At 45.6% G+C, this 18,507-nt stretch overlaps 1 protein-coding gene across 2 annotated transcripts in view; it reads left to right on the top strand.

Moving 5' to 3' along the window:
* The first annotated feature begins 268 nt into the window (after positions 1-268).
* The window catches only part of zbtb11 (zinc finger and BTB domain containing 11), a 33,865-nt gene continuing 15,626 nt past the window's right edge, over positions 269-18,507 (top strand). Inside the window, exons 1-6 of one of the 2 annotated variants that reach the window (XM_082962798.1) lie at positions 269-793; positions 4,814-5,061; positions 8,742-8,973; positions 9,843-10,975; positions 14,904-15,206; positions 18,115-18,349. In XM_082962798.1, the coding sequence (XP_082818924.1) occupies positions 484-793; positions 4,814-5,061; positions 8,742-8,973; positions 9,843-10,975; positions 14,904-15,206; positions 18,115-18,349 (2,461 nt within the window). In that variant the 5' untranslated portion in view covers positions 269-483. Of the gene's footprint in view, positions 794-4,813; positions 5,062-8,741; positions 8,974-9,842; positions 10,976-14,900; positions 15,207-18,114; positions 18,350-18,507 lie in introns of both variants that reach the window. The other variant, XM_045697483.2, reaches the window with a different exon arrangement.

Below are 18,507 nucleotides of genomic sequence, written 5' to 3'. Positions count from 1 at the left end.
TGTCAGACCTCTACTCCCCCTCTAAATGAATATTTTTGTTTCCTTACCCTGTACAGTAGGTGGCGTCAATACACCCGTAGGTTGTAGTCCGCCATTAAAACCTCAAAGAAGAAGGACGAGGCGAAGCGAGAGGGTTGAATCTGTCCACGATAAACAGACCACCTGCCTTCGGGACACCGACTAACACTGTTAGGGCGGAGACAAGATTATCTCGCCGTTACATTACAGTATCTCTGCTCTTCCGCCATTTCTCACGCCACATCCGGTTGTGCAGCAGCCATTTTGTCTGTTCGTGCAAGTCCACCCCTCACGGTCAAGAACTGCGTTCCCCCTTTCGAAAATAACCTGAAATATTCTATTTTTTTGTATATTATGCGGCACTTATACGGATTAAAAAAATTACGAGTTCGAAGATGCTTTTCTCTTCGAAATAAATAGCGTAATTTATTTTTGTTGTTGTTGTGTGCGCGAATAATTAAGGTGATGTCGTGCGAGGAAAGCTACTTAGCCATTAGACGTTATCTGACCGACGAGCGGGAGCCGTACGCACCAGGGACCCATGGAAATACTAAGAGAAAGATTCGTAAAGCAGCCGCTTGTTATGTCGTGCGGAATGGCACACTGTACTACCAGAGAAGACAGAAAGGCCTGGATGAATTCACCGAGTTGGAAGTGGTTTTACAGGCGGGACGGAGGAAGGAACTTATCGTCGAGTCACATATTGTCGCCGGAGAAGAGCACCTTAACCAGCATCACACATGGGAATCCATTTCTCAGAAGTATTGGTGGAGAGGTAAAATACTATTCTACAGCTAAATTATCTAACAACACTTTGTTTATTAGGCCAGAGAACACGCTGGTTTATTTCCTACGCAGTTTGTTAGCCATGTGGCTCGCTAGTTAACTGGTGTCTGATTGATTCATTGGTACGTTTTTAAAAGGAGCAATATGCCGAAATCATGCCGCCATTTCCTGGTTGCAAAAAAAAATTCTAATATTTGGCTTTATTTCAATTTGTGACAAAACCAAAGTAATTGTATAGACAATCATTGTACCGTCTAAACAGCTGTGAATCATTTGTTTTGTATTTTCAGATATTAAATATTGTATTTTCAACTTTTTGAAGCTGGTGTACAAAAACCGAATGTAAAAAAAATAATTAAAAAAAAACAAAAAAAATGCAAAAACTAAACGGGAAGGATAGAGATTGTACACAGAACAGATACACCACCACTTCTTAGACCGGCTTTCAATGAGAATGACATATCTTTAACTTTCATTTCTATGTGAATTTGGTGGCTTACCCAAAAAGTTACATATTGCAGTTTTAAGTTATGTGCAGGTTGAGTCATACCCGCAGTCCCCATGGGTATATCTGTGGGTCAGGCGGGTTTAGGGTTGTGAAATATTGAGTGGATGAAGGGCAGTAGAGCCCTGTACAGGCATGGGTTTTAAGCCTTATTCCTGCAAAGTTCAGGCCCACAGTTTCTAAACCCAGAGGTGAAACATTGCGAGACTTCTGTAAATGCATGCCAAACAGGCCAGGGTTTGAGAAGTGAGAAATTCTTCCTTTTTTTAGTTGTTTGTTTTTCTCTATCTAAATGCAAAACCAAGTAGTTGAACATGTTACTCCAACCTCGTGAAAATCACACTTAAAAAAAAAAAATGTTCTTTAAAAAAAATGACTTCATTTCGAAGGATTTGATTTACATTTACATTTTAGTCATTTAGCAGACGCTCTTATCCAGAGCGACTTACACTAGTGAATGCATACATCTCATACATTTTTGTTGTTTTTGTTGTTTGTACTGGTCCCCCGTGGGAATCGAACCCACAACCCTGCCGTTGCAAACACCATGCTCTACCAACTGAGCTACAGGGAAGATTTGACGGCCTGAACATATACAGTTCGGCGAGAAACTACCATTGGACCCGATGACGTGTTTTTACAATGTACATTTGTCGTCATTTAGCAGACGCTCTTATCCAGAGCGACTTACAGGAGCGATCAGGGTTCAGTACCTTGTTCAGGGGCACATCGGCTGATTTTTCACCTAGTCTGCTCAGGGATTCGAACCAGAGACCTTTCGGTTTCTGGCCCACCACTCTTAACCTGCCGCGTGAGCTTTGATAGCCAACGCTGCCGTGACGTCGACTAGAAGAAGTGTGATCGGGGGATTTCTATTGGACAAGCAGTTATCTTCATATCGTACGGTCTTCGTTCAGGCCCTACCCAGGTCAATTGCTTCTGCGAAATTGAAGGCAAGGCTGTAACAGAAATAAGTGAATAAGTGAATTCATTAGCTGCTCCCCTGTTTCACTCGCTCCCTGCATGCTGCTCGCTCTACTCATGGCTCTCTGAGTCTGTAAGTATCCATCGCAGCGGCTCCGCTTTTTTTCTTTTTTTGATTTAACCTTTATTTAACTAGGCAAGTCAGTTAAGAACAAATTCTTATTTTACAATGACGGCCTACACCGGTCAAACTTGGGACGGCGCGCTGGGCCAATTGTACGCCGCCCTATGGGCCTCCCAATCACGGCCGGTTGTGATACAGTCTGGATTCGAACCAGGTTGTCTGTAGTGACGCCTCTAGCTGAAATGCAGTGCCTTAGACCGCTGCGCCACTTGGGCTGCTCTGCTCAATGAAGAGCCATGAGAGAGCAGTTGGCTACTTTTCATTTTACATATTTATTTTTTTACATTTTAGTCAGGTCCCCCGTACTGGTCCCCCGTGGGAATCGAACCCACAACCCTGGCGTTGCAAACACCATGCTCTACCAACTGAGCCACACGGGACTTTTCGCCACTCAACTCCGACAACACTCAAGTAACATTATTATTTTCTGTGAAATAATCTCTCCTTCTATTTGACGAGGTTGAAGAACTTCTGACCCCATGCTATGATCCTCGTCAGATATGACTGTACCACGCAGCAGAGGACATGCAGATGGCTCAGCATCAAACCCGAGCCCTGGCCGTTTTGTCTCTGTGTCCACTATGATGGACATTTTTAGAGGTAGTTTTGTGAAACAATGCTAACTAGCTTCAGCGTAATAACTGGAAGTCTATCTGCTAGCATGCTAGACTCGAGGACATAACAATTGTAGCCACGAGTTCATCGGACTCTGAGGAAGTAGATAAAGTGCCTCATTGCCAAAATCCTGAAGTATCAAACTTTCAAAAAACAGAGCATGATGTCAAGAATAGTTCACATGTATAATATCTATAATCTATATTTGATCTTTTTATAAATGAATATGTAAAAAAACCCCAGAAACAATCAAACTGTCATTTGGAAATTTTGCACAGACTTCAGTTTTTAGAGTTGTTGCTTTTTTTCCCCGGTCCCTAACGTTTTCTCCCCGGTCCCTAAACGTCTTTGCTCTGCAACAAAAGTAGAGATAACAGAGAACCTCGCTGATGTCAACTAGATTGACGCGTCCATTCTATCGATTTATAACATTCTGGTGAGGTTCTCTTTTATCTCTACATTTTTTTTGTTTGTTGTGTGAACAAAGATGTTGTTGGGTTTTATTTATTCTTCATATGACAGAAGAGAAGCTACATGTATGTAATTATAGACAAGTTGACTAACAAATACCTCAATTTTCTTTTTCGAGAAATTCACAAAAATCGTTGCACCGTTTCACTGTAGTCTACGGCGCATTTAAATTTTTTTTTTTTTATTCCACCTTTATTTAACCAGGTAGGCCAGTTGGGAACAAGTTCTCATTTACAACTGCGACCTGGCCAAGATAAAGCAAAGCAGTTCGACTGAAACAACAACACAGAGTTAGACATGGAGTAAACAAACATACAGTCAATAACACAATAGAAAAAAAAGAAAGTCTATATACAGTGTGTGCAAATGGCGTGAGGAGGTAAGGCAATAAATAGGCCATAGTAGCGAAGTAATTACAATATAGCAGATTAACACTGGAGTGATAGATGAGCAGATGATGATGTGCAAGTAGTGATACTGGTGTGTAAAAGAGCAGAAATGTAAATTAAAACAATATGGGGATGAGGTAGGTACATTGGGTGGGCCATTTACAGATGGGCCATTTACAGATGGGCCATTTACAGATGGGCCATTTACAGATGGGCTATGTACAGATGGGCTATGTACAGATGGGCTATGTACAGATGGGCTATGTACAGATGGGCTATTTACAGATGGGCTATTTACAGATGGGCTATTTACAGATGGCCTATGTACCGCTGCAGCGATCGGTTAGCTGCTCAGGTGGCATTTTCTATATTAACGGTTCGTTAGCGGTTCGTTATTAGCAATTGTGGGTGAACAAACAGCTGACTGGTACGCTTGGCAACACGCCACTGGTACGCTTGGCAACACGCCACTGGTACGCTTGGCAACACGCCACTGGTACGCTTGGCAACACGCCACTGGTACGCTTGGCAACACGCCACTGGTACGCTTGGCAACACGCCACTGGTACGCTTGGCAACACGCCACTGGTACGCTTGGCAACACGCCACTGGTACGCTTGGCAGCACGCCACTGGTACGCTTGGCAGCACGCCACTGGTACGCTTGTCAGCACGCCACTGGTACGCTTGTCAGCACGCCACTGGTACGCTTGTCAGCACGCCACTGGTACACATCATTATTAAAATACCAACCTGCACATGTTTCAAAAACTGACATTTTTGTCCAAAATGTCTACTTTTCATTGATGTGATGAGTACTGCTGCACCATAACGATGAAGGGAATACATCCAGCTACTGAAACTATTCGGTGTGTACGTATACTGTTGATAAATCAATGTGATTAACCCTGTGTCACCCCAGGTATCCTGAAGCAGGTGAAGGACTACATGAGACAGTGTAGCCAGTGCCAGAACAGACAGGACCGGAGAGGCCTATCGGAGGACCGGAGCGGATCCAGACTGGTGGGCCGACCGGGGAGACCAAGGAGGGTCACGACCCTGGCCAGTGACGAGGAGGAGGAGGAGGAGGACGAGGAGATGGACTTGGTGACTTCCATTCATCACAAGACGAAGAGCCCCAGGACTGTGGCTAAACACGAACTGGTCTTTGTCAGTACTGCTGAAGTTTAATGGGGGATATAGCCTAGTCACTTTACTGATACTATACTGTCTAATGTCTCTCTTTCTCTATCTCTCTCTCTCTCTGTCTAGTGCTGTCTTAGGTCTCTCTCTCTCTCTGTCTAGTGCTGTCTTAGGTCTCTCTCTCTCTCTGTCTAGTGCTGTCTTAGATCTCTCTTTCTCTCTGTCTAGTGCTGTCTTAGGTCTCTCTCTCTGTCTAGTGCTGTCTTAGGTCTCTCTCTCTCTGTCTAGTGCTGTCTTAGGTCTCTCTCTCTCTCTGTCTAGTGCTGTCTTAGGTCTCTCTTTCTCTCTGTCTAGTGCTGTCTTAGGTCTCTCTCTCTCTCTGTCTAGTGCTGTCTTAGGTCTCTCTTTCTCTCTGTCTAGTGCTGTCTTAGGTCTCTCTCTCTCTCTGTCTAGTGCTGTCTTAGGTCTCTCTCTCTCTGTCTAGTGCTGTCTTAGGTCTCTCTCTCTCTCTGTCTAGTGCTGTCTTATGTCTCTCTTTCTCTCTGTCTAGTGCTGTCTTAGGTCTCTCTCTCTCTCTCTCTGTCTAGTGCTGTCTTAGGTCTCTCTCTCTCTGTCTAGTGCTGTCTTAGGTCTCTCTCTCTCTCTGTCTAGTGCTGTCTTAGGTCTCTCTCTCTCTCTGTCTAGTGCTGTCTTAGGTCTCTCTCTCTCTCTGTCTAGTGCTGTCTTAGGTCTCTCTCTCTCTCTGTCTAGTGCTGTCTTAGGTCTCTCTCTCTCTCTCTGTCTAGTGCTGTCTTAGGTCTCTCTCTCTCTCTCTGTCTAGTGCTGTCTTAGGTCTCTCTCTCTCTCTCTGTCTAGTGCTGTCTTAGGTCTCTCTCTCTCTCTGTCTAGTGCTGTCTTAGGTCTCTCTCTCTCTCTGTCTAGTGCTGTCTTAGGTCTCTCTCTCTCTCTGTCTAGTGCTGTCTTAGGTCTCTCTCTCTCTCTGTCTAGTGCTGTCTTAGGTCTCTCTCTCTCTCTGTCTAGTGCTGTCTTAGGTCTCTCTCTCTCTCTCTGTCTAGTGCTGTCTTAGGTCTCTCTCTCTCTCTCTGTCTAGTGCTGTCTTAGGTCTCTCTCTCTCTCTCTCTGTCTAGTGCTGTCTTAGGTCTCTCTCTCTCTCTCTGTCTAGCGCTGTCTTATCTCTCTCTCTCTCTCTCTGTCTAGTGCTGTCTTAGGTCTCTCTCTCTCTCTCTGTCTAGTGCTGTCTTAGGTCTCTCTCTCTCTCTCTGTCTAGTGCTGTCTTAGGTCTCTCTCTCTCTCTCTGTCTAGTGCTGTCTTAGGTCTCTCTCTCTCTCTCTGTCTAGTGCTGTCTTAGGTCTCTCTCTCTCTCTCTGTCTAGTGCTGTCTTAGGTCTCTCTCTCTCTCTCTGTCTAGTGCTGTCTTAGGTCTCTCTCTCTCTCTCTGTCTAGTGCTGTCTTAGGTCTCTCTCTCTCTGTCTAGTGCTGTCTTAGGTCTCTCTCTCTCTGTCTAGTGCTGTCTTAGGTCTCTCTCTCTCTCTCTCTCTCTCTGTCTAGTGCTGTCTTAGGTCTCTCTCTCTCTCTCTCTCTCTCTGTCTAGTGCTGTCTTAGGTCTCTCTCTCTCTCTCTCTCTCTCTCTGTCTAGTGCTGTCTTAGGTCTCTCTCTCTCTCTCTCTCTCTCTCTCTCTCTCTCTCTCTCTCTCTCTCTCTGTCTAGTGCTGTCTTAGGTCTCTCTCTCTGTCTAGTGCTGTCTTAGGTCTGTCTGTCTGTCTCTCTCTCTCTGTCTAGTGCTGTCTTAGGTCTGTCTGTCTCTCTCTCTCTGTCTAGTGCTGTCTTAGGTCTGTCTGTCTCTCTCTCTCTGTCTAGTGCTGTCTTAGGTCTGTCTGTCTCTCTCTCTCTGTCTAGTGCTGTCTTAGGTCTGTCTCTCTCTCTGTCTAGTGCTGTCTTAGGTCTGTCTCTCTCTCTCTCTCTCTCTCTCTCTCTCTGTCTAGTGCTGTCTTAGGTCTGTCTCTCTCTCTCTCTCTGTCTAGTGCTGTCTTGGGTCTCTCTCTCTCTCTGTCTAGTGTTGTCTTAGGTCCTCTCTCTCTCTCTCTCTCTCTGTCTAGTGCTGTCTTAGGTCTGTCTCTCTCTCTCTCTCTGTCTCTCTCTGTCTAGTGCTGTCTTAGGTCTCTCTCTCTCTCTGTCTAGTGCTGTCTTAGGCCTCTCACTCTCTCTGTCTAGTGTTGTGATTTGTCCTATATTTGTATTTTTAATCCCAATAAGTAAATGTAAATGTCATAGACCAACATGTTGATCAGGGCTTCATCTAGATGTGGTTACTACCTGTGTTACTACCTATCCAGGTGGTTGGACAGTAGTCGTTACTACCTGTGTTATCTATCCAGGTGGTTGGACGGTAGTCGTTACTACCTGTGTTATCTATCCAGGTGGTGGACGGTAGTCGTTACTACCTGTGTTATCTATCCAGGTGGTGGACGGTAGTCGTTACTACCTGTGTTATCTATCCAGGTGGACAGTAGTCGTTACTACCTGTGTTATCTATCCAGGTGGTTGGACGGTAGTCGTTACTACCTGTGTTATCTATCCAGGTGGTTGGACGGTAGTCGTTACTACCTGTGTTATCTATCCAGGTGGTTGGACGGTAGTCGTTACTACCTGTGTTATCTATCCAGGTGGTTGGACGGTAGTCGTTACTACCTGTGTTATCTATCCAGGTGGTTAGACGGTAGTCGTTACTACCTGTGTTATCTATCCAGGTGGTTAGACGGTAGTCGTTACTACCTGTGTTGTCTATCCAGGTGGTTAGACGGTAGTCGTTACTACCTGTGTTGTCTATCCAGGTGGTTAGACGGTAGTCGTTACTACCTGTGTTATCTATCCAGGTGGTTAGACGGTAGTCGTTACTACCTGTGTTATCTATCCAGGTGGTTAGACGGTAGTCGTTACTACCTGTGTTATCTATCCAGGTGGTTAGACGGTAGTCGTTACTACCTGTGTTATCTATCCAGGTGGTTAGACGGTAGTCGTTACTACCTGTGTTATCTATCCAGGTGGTTGGACGGTAGTCGTTACTACCTGTGTTATCTATCCAGGTGGTTGGACGGTAGTCGTTACTACCTGTGTTATCTATCCAGGTGGTTGGACGGTAGTCGTTACTACCTGTGTTATCTATCCAGGTGGTTGGACGGTAGTCGTTACTACCTGTGTTATCTATCCAGGTGGTTGGACGGTAGTCGTTACTACCTGTGTTATCTATCCAGGTGGTTGGACGGTAGTCGTTACTACCTGTGTTATCTATCCAGGTGGTTGGACGGTAGTCGTTACTACCTGTGTTATCTATCCAGGTGGTTGGACGGTAGTCGTTACTACCTGTGTTATCTATCCAGGTGGTTGGACGGTAGTCGTTACTACCTGTGTTATCTATCCAGGTGGTTGGACGGTAGTCGTTACTACCTGTGTTATCTATCCAGGTGGTTAGACGGTAGTCGTTACTACCTGTGTTATCTATCCAGGTGGTTGGACGGTAGTCGTTACTACCTGTGTTATCTATCCAGGTGGTTGGACGGTAGTCGTTACTACCTGTGTTATCTATCCAGGTGGTTGGACGGTAGTCATTACTACCTGTGTTATCTATCCAGGTGGACAGTAGTCGTTACTACCTGTGTTATCTATCCAGGTGGTGGACGGTAGTCATTACTACCTGTGTTATCTATCCAGGTGGACAGTAAAGGTGTGGTGAAGCAGTACCTTCCCAGACACGGTCAGACGATGCTGGACAAGCTGAACCAGCAGCGCCTCAACAATCAATTCTGTGACATCACGCTGCTGATCGAGGGCGAGGAGCACCGGGCTCACAAGGCTGTGCTGGCTGCCTGCAGCGACTACTTTAATGAGCTGTTTATCGAGAAGGGAGCCGTGTCCAGTCACGAAGCGGTGGTCGACCTCTCAGGTGAGTCTAGAAGCGGTGGTCGACCTCTCAGTTGAGCCCGTGAAGCGGTGGTCGACCTCTCAGGTGAGTCTAGAAGCGGTGGTCGACCTCTCAGGTGAGACGTGAAGCGGTGGTCGACCTCTCAGGTGAGTCTAGAAGCGGTGGTCGACCTCTCAGGTGAGTCTAGAAGCGGTGGTCGACCTCTCAGGTGAGTCTAGAAGCGGTGGTCGACCTCTCAGGTGAGCCCGTGAAGCGGTGGTCGACCTCTCAGGTGAGCCCGTGAAGCGGTGGTCGACCTCTCAGGTGAGCCGTGAAGCGGTGGTCAACCTCTCAGGTGAGCCCGTGAAGCGGTGGTCGACCTCTCAGGTGAGCCCGTGAAGCGGTGGTCGACCTCTCAGGTGAGCCCGTGAAGCGGTGGTCGACCTCTCAGGTGAGCCCGTGAAGCGGTGGTCGACCTCTCAGGTGAGCCCGTGAAGCGGTGGTCGACCTCTCAGGTGAGCCCGTGAAGCGGTGGTCGACCTCTCAGGTGAGCCATGTAGAAGTTGCGCTGGGTGAGGTCGTCTGATAAATGACTTCAATGTAAATAGACCTTTTCATCTCATGGACTCCAGACCACCGGGTGATGAATCGGGGTACAAGTCTGTCGAGAGCAGTTATCAGAACAGCGGGGAAAAGTCATTGTGTCCTGTGGCCGAATATAGATCCTGAGTTATAAAACGGTCGGATGATGTCTGAGTAATTGGTTTCCCTGTAATCATCATCTTACTGAGGTGGTTTGATCATTGGAATGACCCCTGCCTCTGTCTCTCTCCTTCTGTCTCTCTCTTTCTGTCTGTCTCTCTCTCTTTCTGTCTTCTCTCTCGTCCTCTCTCTCCTCTCTCTCCCCTCAGGTTTCAGCAAGGTCAGTTTCCTCCCCCTGCTAGAGTTTGCATACACCTCCAACCTCTGCTTCAACTTCTGTGTGATGGCCGACGTCGCCACGCTGGCTCGACACCTTCTGATGGCAGAGGTCCTTCAGATCTGTGAGTCCGTCCACAAGAAGGTAGAGGAGCAGAAGCTGATGGTCTACCAGCAAGGAGACATCCACACGGTGGTGTCCAGCCAACCTGTACCCCAACAGGCCCTGAATGAAGACCCCGGGGCCTACATTATGACCATCGGGAGCGACGGCCATGCCGTGGTCACTCATACCGGGCTAGCTGGAACAGGGGACGACCTGGACTCCTTGTCTGTCATGGCCCACACAGCAGAGTCCTTCAGAGGGGATCTGACGTCTGTAGTCACCCAGGCTCTGGGAAGTGAACCAGAGGAGACTATGACCGTGGTTGGGGAAGCTGGGTCAGAGACGGTGACTCTAGTCACCCACAGCAGCCAAGCCCGGGTAGGCGAGTCTGTCACCCTCTTCTCCCCTACTGGAGAAGCGGAGACCATGACGGTGGTGACCCACAGCGGCCAGGCCGGAGCCACTGAGTCCCTGGCCGTGGTGTCAGCCTGTCTGGCCCTGGAGGAGCAGCAGCAGCAGCAGCTGCATGATGATGGAGACGACGGAGATGGGGACTCCCTCTCCATGGAGTCGGGGGCCTTCCTCATCAGCGTGGACCCAGGGAAGGTGGCCCCTACTGAGGTGGTCCATCTGGCTGTAGTGCCACCTGTAGTCCAGGAGGACCCAACACCCCAGGAGGAGGAGGAGGAGGAGACGACGACGACGTCAGCATCGGCGCACCAGACGGTAGATCCAGCACCCCAGGCCGAACCCCAGCCTCCTGCTGCTCCCCAACCCCCCAAGAGGAAAAGAGGACGTCCTGCCAAGGTGAAGCAGGAGGTGATCGAGGAGCCAGAGTCTCCTGTCGAGGAGGAGGAAGTGGTGCCAGAGGACGTTCCGAGGACCCATGACCCCTATAAGAGACGCCTACGGCAGCGCTCCATGGGGGAGGGGGGGTACGTTAGGCTACACATGGGGCTGGAGGACGACAGAGAGGACAAGAAGGGAGCCCAGACCCCACAGCGTCCCAGCACCCCCAAGGTAGGCTGTAGACAAACAAACTGAACGGAATCACAGTCACTATAGATTCGTGCATGGATAATACATTAGTCTTGCAGAGCAGTCTTTGCGCTTGTTTGTGTATGTCTCTCTCTCTCTCGTAGAATAATAGTGAAGACATCAAAACTAGGAAATAACACATATGGAATCATGTAGTAACCAAAAAAGTGTATTTTATATTTGAGATTGTTCAAAGTAGCCACCCTTTGACTTGATGACAGCTTTGCACACTCTTGGCATTCTCTCAACCATCTTCACCTGGAATGCTTTTCCAACAGTCTTGAATGAGTTCCCACATATGCTGAGCACTTGTTGGCTGGTTTTCCTTCACTCTGTTGGAACCAAAAATCTCAAATTTGGACTCATCAGACCAAAGGACAGATTTCCACCAGTCTAATGTCCATTGCTCGTGTTTCTTGGCCCAAGCAAGTCTCTTCTTATTATTTATATTCTGAGGCTGGTAACTCTAAACTTATCCTCTGCAGCAGAGGTAGCTCTGGGTCTTACCTGTGGCGGTCCTCATAAGAGCCAGTTTCATCATAGCACTTGATGGATTTTGCAACTGCATTTGAAGAAACGATCAAAGTTCTTGAAATGTTCCGCATTGACTGACCTTCATGTCTTAAAGTAATGATGGACTGTTGTTTCTCTTTGCTTATTTGAGCTGTTCTTGACATAATATGGACTTGGTCTTTTACCAAATAAGGCTATCTTTTGTATACCACCTCTACCTTGTCACAACACAACTGATTGGCTGAAATGCATTAAGAAGGAAAGAAATTCCACAAATGAACTTTTAACAAGGCACACCTGTTAATTGAAAGGCATTCCAGTTGACTACCTCATGAAGCTGGTTGAGAGAATGCCAAGAGTGTGCAAAGCTGTCATCAAAGCAAAGGGTGGCTACTTTGAAGAATATAAAATATATATTTTGATTTGTTTAACACTTTTGGTAACTACATGATTCCATATGTGTTATTTCAGTGTTGATGTCTTCACTATTACTCTACAATCTAGAAAATAGTTAAAATTAAGAAAAAGCCTTGAATGAGTAGGTGTGTCCAAACTTAACCTCTCTGGGGTATGTGGGACGCCACCGTCTCACCTGCGGGACACACTATTCAACAGCCAGTGAAATAGCAGGGCGGCAAATTCAAAACAACAAAAATCTCATAATTCAAATTTCTCAAACATACAACTATTATATCTCATTTTAAAGATACACTTCTCATTAATCTAACCACATTGTCCGATTTCAAAAAGGCTTTACGGCGAAAGCATAACATTAGATTATGTTAGGACAGCGCCGAAACATGAAAAACCACACAGCCGTTTTCCAAGCAAGGAGAGGCGTCACAAAAACCAGAAATACAGCTAAAATGAATCACTAACCTTTGATGATCTTCATCAGATGACACTCCCAGGACTCAATGTTACACAATACATGTATGTTTTGTTCGATAAAGTTCAACAGTTATTGAAAGAATTATAGATGCACTTCTCCTTAATGCAACCGCTGTGTCAGATTTCAAAATAGCTTTACGGCGAAAGCACATTGTTCAATATTATGAGTACAGAGCTCAGCCATCAAAGCAAGCTATACAGTTACCCGCCAAGTTCTGGAGTCAACAAAACTCAGAAATAGTATTATAAACCTTCACTTACCTTTGCTGATCTTAGTCGGAATGGACTCCCACTTCCACAACAAATGATAGTTTTGTTCGATAAGCTCCATATTTATGTCCAAATACCTCTGTTTTGTTTGCGCGTTCAGATCACTATTCCAAAGGCACAATGCGCGAGCGCAAAACCCTAGACGAAAAGTCCAAAAGTTCCATTACCGTTCGTAGAAACATGTCAAACGATGTTTACAATCAATCCTTAGGGTCTTTTTATCATAAATATTCGATAATATTCCAACTGGACAATAGCGTATTCATTACAGAGGAAAAAGAAGGAACGGCGCACCTGCGTGAGTCGCAGTAAACAACTCATTGGTCTCAGCCAGTCCAATTGTTGTCAGCTCTTATTCTCTCCCCAGTAATAGTAGAAGCATGAAACAAGGTTCTAAAGACTGTTGACATCTAGTGGAAGCCTTAGGAAGTGCAAAATGAACCCTAAGTCACTGTATACTGTATAGAGAATCACTTGAAAAACTACAAACCTCAGATTTCCACACTTCCTGGTTGGATTTTTCTCAGCTTGGCCTGCCATATGAGTTCTGTTATACTCAGACATCATTCAAACAGTTTTAGAAACTTCAGTGTTTTCTATCCAAATCTACTAATAATATGCATATCCTACCTTCTGAGCCTGAGTAGCAGGCAGTTTACTACGGCCACGCCTTTCATCCGGACGTCAAAATACTGCCCCCTACCCTAGAGAAGATAACCTGTTAGGGCTAGGGGGCAGTATTTACACCGCCGGATAAAAAACGTACCCGATTTAATCTGGTTACCACTCCTACCCAGTAACTAGAATATGCATATACTTATTACATATGGATAGAAAACACCCTAAAGTTTCTAAAACTGTTTGAATGGTGTCTGTGAGTATGACAGAACTCATTTGGCAGGCAAAAAACTGAGGTTTCATGCAGGAAGTGGCCTGTCTGACAAGGTGTCGTTTATTGAAGAGTGAGGATCTTAGCTGTCCCGTGACACTTCCTACGGCTGCCATAGGGTCTCAGAAGGCGGTAAAAAGCTGAATCGTGGCTTTGCAGGCTCTGGCTGAAAAAAAGTAGCGCGTTTGGGTAGTGGCTGGTTACAGTACTGTGAGACTCAGGCTCGTGCCCGCGTCGACCGAAAGCTTTGTTTACTTTCCTCTGTTTAGCTAAATGGACATTCCCGGTCGGAATATTATCGCTCTTTTACGAGAAAAATGGCATAAAAATGGATTTTAAACAGCGGTTGACATGCTTCGAAGTACGGTAATGGAATATTTAGATTTTTTTTGTCACGAATTGCGCCATGCGCACGACCCTGATTTACCATTTCAGATAGTGTCTGGGACGCACGAACAAAATGCCGCTATTCGGATATAACGATGGATTATTTTGGACCAAACCAACATTTGTTATTGAAGTAGCAGTCCTGGGAGTGCATTCTGACGAAGACAACAAAAGGTAATCAAAGTTTTATAATAGTAAACCTGATATTGGTGAGTGCTAAACTTGCCGGGTGTCTAAATAGCTAGCCCGTGATGGCTGGGCTATGTACTTAGAATATTGCAAAATGTGCTTTCACCAAAAAGCTATTTTAAAATCGGACATATCGAGTGCATAGAGGAGGTCTGTATCTATAATTCTTAAAATAATTGTTATGCTTTTTGTGAACGTTTATCGTGAGTAATTTAGTAAAATGTTAGAGAATTCCCCGGAAGTTTGCGGGGGTATGCTAGTTCTGAACGTCACATGCTAATGTAAAAAGCTGGTTTTTGATATAAATATGAACTTGATTGAACAAAACATGCATGTATTGTATAACATAATGTCCTAGGGTTGTCATCTGATGAAGATCATCAAAGGTGAGTGCTGCATTTAGCTGTCTTCTGGGTTTTTGTGACATTATATGCTAGCTTGAAAAATGGGTGTCTGATTATTTCTGGCTTGGTACTCTGCTGACATAATCTAATGTTTTGCTTTCGTTGTAAAGCCTTTTTGAAATCGGACAGTGTGGTTAGATTAACGAGAGTCTTGTCTTTAAATAGCTGTAAAATAGTCATATGTTTGAGAAATTGAAGTAATAGGATTTCTAAGGTATTTGAAAATCGCGCCACAGGCTTCAACTGGCTGTTACGTAGGTGGGACGAATTCGTCCCGCCTAGCCCAGAGAGGTTAACTTTTGACTGGTTGTGTGTGTGTGTTACCCATCATAACTGTTCTGTATCTCTTTTCCAAACCCTCAAGAAGAGGGGTAGACCCGCCAAGAGGCTAGTTGAAGAGATGGAAGCTGCCGTGGCAGGGATGGAGAATGTTGTCCAGACAGAGACTGACGGCGTCCTATCACCGGACGGCATTGTAGATGGAGCACCTATCACAGAGCAGCCCGTGGGGGAGGGGCCAGAGCCGGGTCAAGGCCCCGCCCAGCCAGATGGAGGGAGTGAGGTGGAGGGAGAACACACCTGTTCAGAGTGTGGACTGTCCTTTCACCGGCGCTACGCTCTCATCATGCACACACTCAAACACGAGAAGACCAGAGGATACAAGTGTAGTGTAGGTACCAACAACACTGTTCTCCAGATGTAGTAGTGTATGTACCAACAACACTGTTCTCTAGATGTAGTGTACGTACCAACAACACTGTTCTCCAGATGTAGTTTAGGTACCAACAACACTGTTCTCTAGATGTAGTGTACGTACCAACAACACTGTTCTCCAGATGTAGTAGTGTAGGTACCAACAACACTGTTCTCCAGATGTAGTAGTGTAGGTACCAACAACACTGTTCTCCAGATGTAGTAGTGTAGGTACCAACAACACTGTTCTCTAGATGTAGTAGTGTATGTACCAACAACACTGTTCTCTAGATGTAGTAGTGTATGTACCAACAACACTGTTCTTTAGATGAGGTAGTAGTGTATGTACCATCAACACTGTTCTCCAGATGAGGTAGTGTAGGTACCAACAACACTGTTCTCTAGATGTAGTTTAGGTACCAACAACACTGTTCTCTAGATGAGGTAGTAGTGGTAGTGGTAGTGATAGTACTAGTGGTAGTGATAGTACTAGTGGTAGTGGTAGTGATAGTAGTAGTGGTAGTGGTGGTGCTAGTAGTAGTAGTAGTAATGATAGTAGTAGTAGTAGTGTACGTACCAACAACACTGTTCTCCAGATGAGGTGGTAGTAGTAGTAGCAGTAGTAGCGGCAGTGGTGGTAGTAGTGGTAGTAGTGGTAGTAGTGGTAGTAGTAGTGGTAGTGGCGGCAGTGGTGGTAGTATTGGTAGTAGTGGCAGTAGTGGTAGCAGCGGTAGTAGCGGCAGTGGTGGTAGTACTGGTAGTAGTAGTAGCAGTAGTGGTAGTATTGGTAGTAGCAGCAGTAGTAGTATTGGTAGTAGCAGCAGTAGTAGCAGCAGTAGTGGTAGTGGTAGTAGTGGTAGTAGCAGCAGTAGTAGCAGCAGTAGTGGTAGTGGTGGTAGTAGTAGTGGTAGTGGTAGTAGCAGCAGTAGTGGTAGTGGTGGTAGTAGTGGTAGTAGCAGCAGTAGTAGCAGCAGTAGTGGTAGCGGTAGTGGTAGTAGCAGCAGCAGCAGTAGTAGCAGTAGTAGTAGTGGTAGTGGTGGTGGTAGTATTGGTAGTAGCAGCAGTAGTAGTATTGGTAGTAGCAGCAGTAGAAGCAGTGGTAGTGGTAGTAGCAGCAGTAGTGGTAGTGGTGGTGGTAGTAGTGGTGGTGGTACCTCTAAATAGGTCTGTGTCTGTGAGACAGGAGGGGCCGGGAGACACTGTGGTCTGAGTCATGTATGACTGGCAGCCAGTGGTCCTTTAGAGGTGACGTAGTTCTGAGTGAACATGTGACAGCACTATAACGTCTCTGAATGATCTATCATGACCGTGTATGGCGGGGTTCCCCTATTGGCGGCCTGCGGGTCATTTTATTTGCTCCCCCCCCCCCCCCCCCAAGTTTTCTGAGCAGGAAAAAAAGGTTTATATCTATCTATCTATGTATAATGTATATACACAAACCTTTTTTTGATTCTATAATATATAAAAACCTTTTTTTGATTCTATATAGAATAAAAAAAGTTTATTTATAAATAGATATATTTTTTATATATAAGTGATTTTAATTTAGGAAATCTGTTCCAAAGTTTTCCCACGCATTATATAGAGAGATTGTTTGAGTGTGATGAGATGTAACATTACGGAGTGAAAGGGGGGCGATACCTAGTCAGTTGTACAAATGAATGCATCTTCCTCATTTAACCCAAGCCCTCTGAATCAGAGGGGGGGGCTGCCATAATCCACATTTAACCCAAGCCCTCTGAATCAGAGGGGGGGGGGGCTGCCATAATCCACATCCACGGCGCCCGGGGTACAGCACTGTAATATTACGGAGGGCAGTAATTGGTCCTTTTGGACCATGACGCTGTCAATGACTTATTAACAGTAACTACACAGCATCCCCAGGTAGTCTCTTCATTCACATTGGAAACAGGACTTGTTTGATAATGTTATCTGTTTAGTGCTAGCTAGACCCCTTCCTAATATTGAGTTGAAACCTCCCTCTTCCTTTTGCACTCAGACTAGCCTCAATTTGTCAGGATTTTGTTATTATTATTATTTATTTTTTTAACCTTTTTTTATTTAACTTGGCAAGTCAGTTAAAGAACAAATTCTTATTTTCAATGACGGCCTAGGAACAGTGGGTTAACTGCCTTGTTCAGGGGGCAGAACGACAGATTTGTACCTTGTCAGCTCGGGGATTCGAACTTGCAACCTTTCGGTTACTAGTCCAACGCTCTAACCACTAGGCTACGCTACCGACATGAACTCTACAAGGTGTCGACAGCGTTCCACAGGGATGCTGGTCCATTTTGACTCCAAAGCTTCCAACATTTGTGTCCAGTTGGCTGGATGTCCTTTGGGTGGTGGACCATTCTTGATAAACACGGGAAACTGTTGAGTGTGGAAAAACCCAGCAGCGTTGCAGTTCTTGACACAAACCGGTGCGCCAGGCACCTACTCCCATACCCCGTTCAAAGACACTTAAATCTCTGAATGGCACACAGACACAATCCATGTCTCAAGGCTTAAAAATCATTTTTTTAACCATGTCTCCTCCTCCTTCATCTACACTGATTGAAGTGGATTTAACAGGTGACATCAATAAGGGATCATATCTTTCACCTGGATTCACCTGGTCATTATGTCATGGAAAGAGCAGGTGTTCTTAATGTTTTGTACACTCAGGGTAAGCAAGGTTTGAAAGTATTATGTTTTAGTGAAATATATCCGTTTTGGGATTTTTTGCGTTTAAATTTGCAGTTTACAAATGATTTGTAATTATGTTCTGGCCCCCCCCGACCAAAACAAATTGGTCCCGCAGCTGAATGTAGTTGATGATCCATCCCTGCTGTGTGGTCTCACCTGACTGCAATGCCCACTACAATTTCTTCTTTCTCCTCTAGTTATGTAACAAGGAGTTCCAGTACGCTGCCTCTCTGAGGGCCCATCTGGCCAGACACAAGCACCAGAAGAGTCAGAGGCCCACCCTGGTCAGGGTCCCCCAGCCCCACGGTGAAGAGGGCCTCGAGGTGGACGGCAGAGCCAAGGGACGCACCAAGAGAGAGTTTGTCTGTGACATCTGTGGAAAGACTCTTCCTAAGCTGTATTCTCTGAGGATCCACATGCTGAACCACACTGGTCAGTTTCCACCAGCTCTCAAGGTGGTAAAAGCGCCTCTATAAATACCAATCTGTTGTTGTTGTTATCAGGGGTCACGTTAAACTTTCCGAAATCAGCATTTCTTTTCAAAACACAGACCATCAAAAAACATATCTGTTTTTTTAAACCATTTCATC

This window comes from Salmo salar, chromosome 16, assembly GCF_965601325.2.
Source record: "Salmo salar chromosome 16, fSalSal1, whole genome shotgun sequence".
Lineage (NCBI taxonomy): Eukaryota > Metazoa > Chordata > Actinopteri > Salmoniformes > Salmonidae > Salmo > Salmo salar.
The sequence above is the reverse complement of the archived record's forward strand: the minus strand, read 5'-3'. Positions and strand labels throughout refer to the sequence as shown.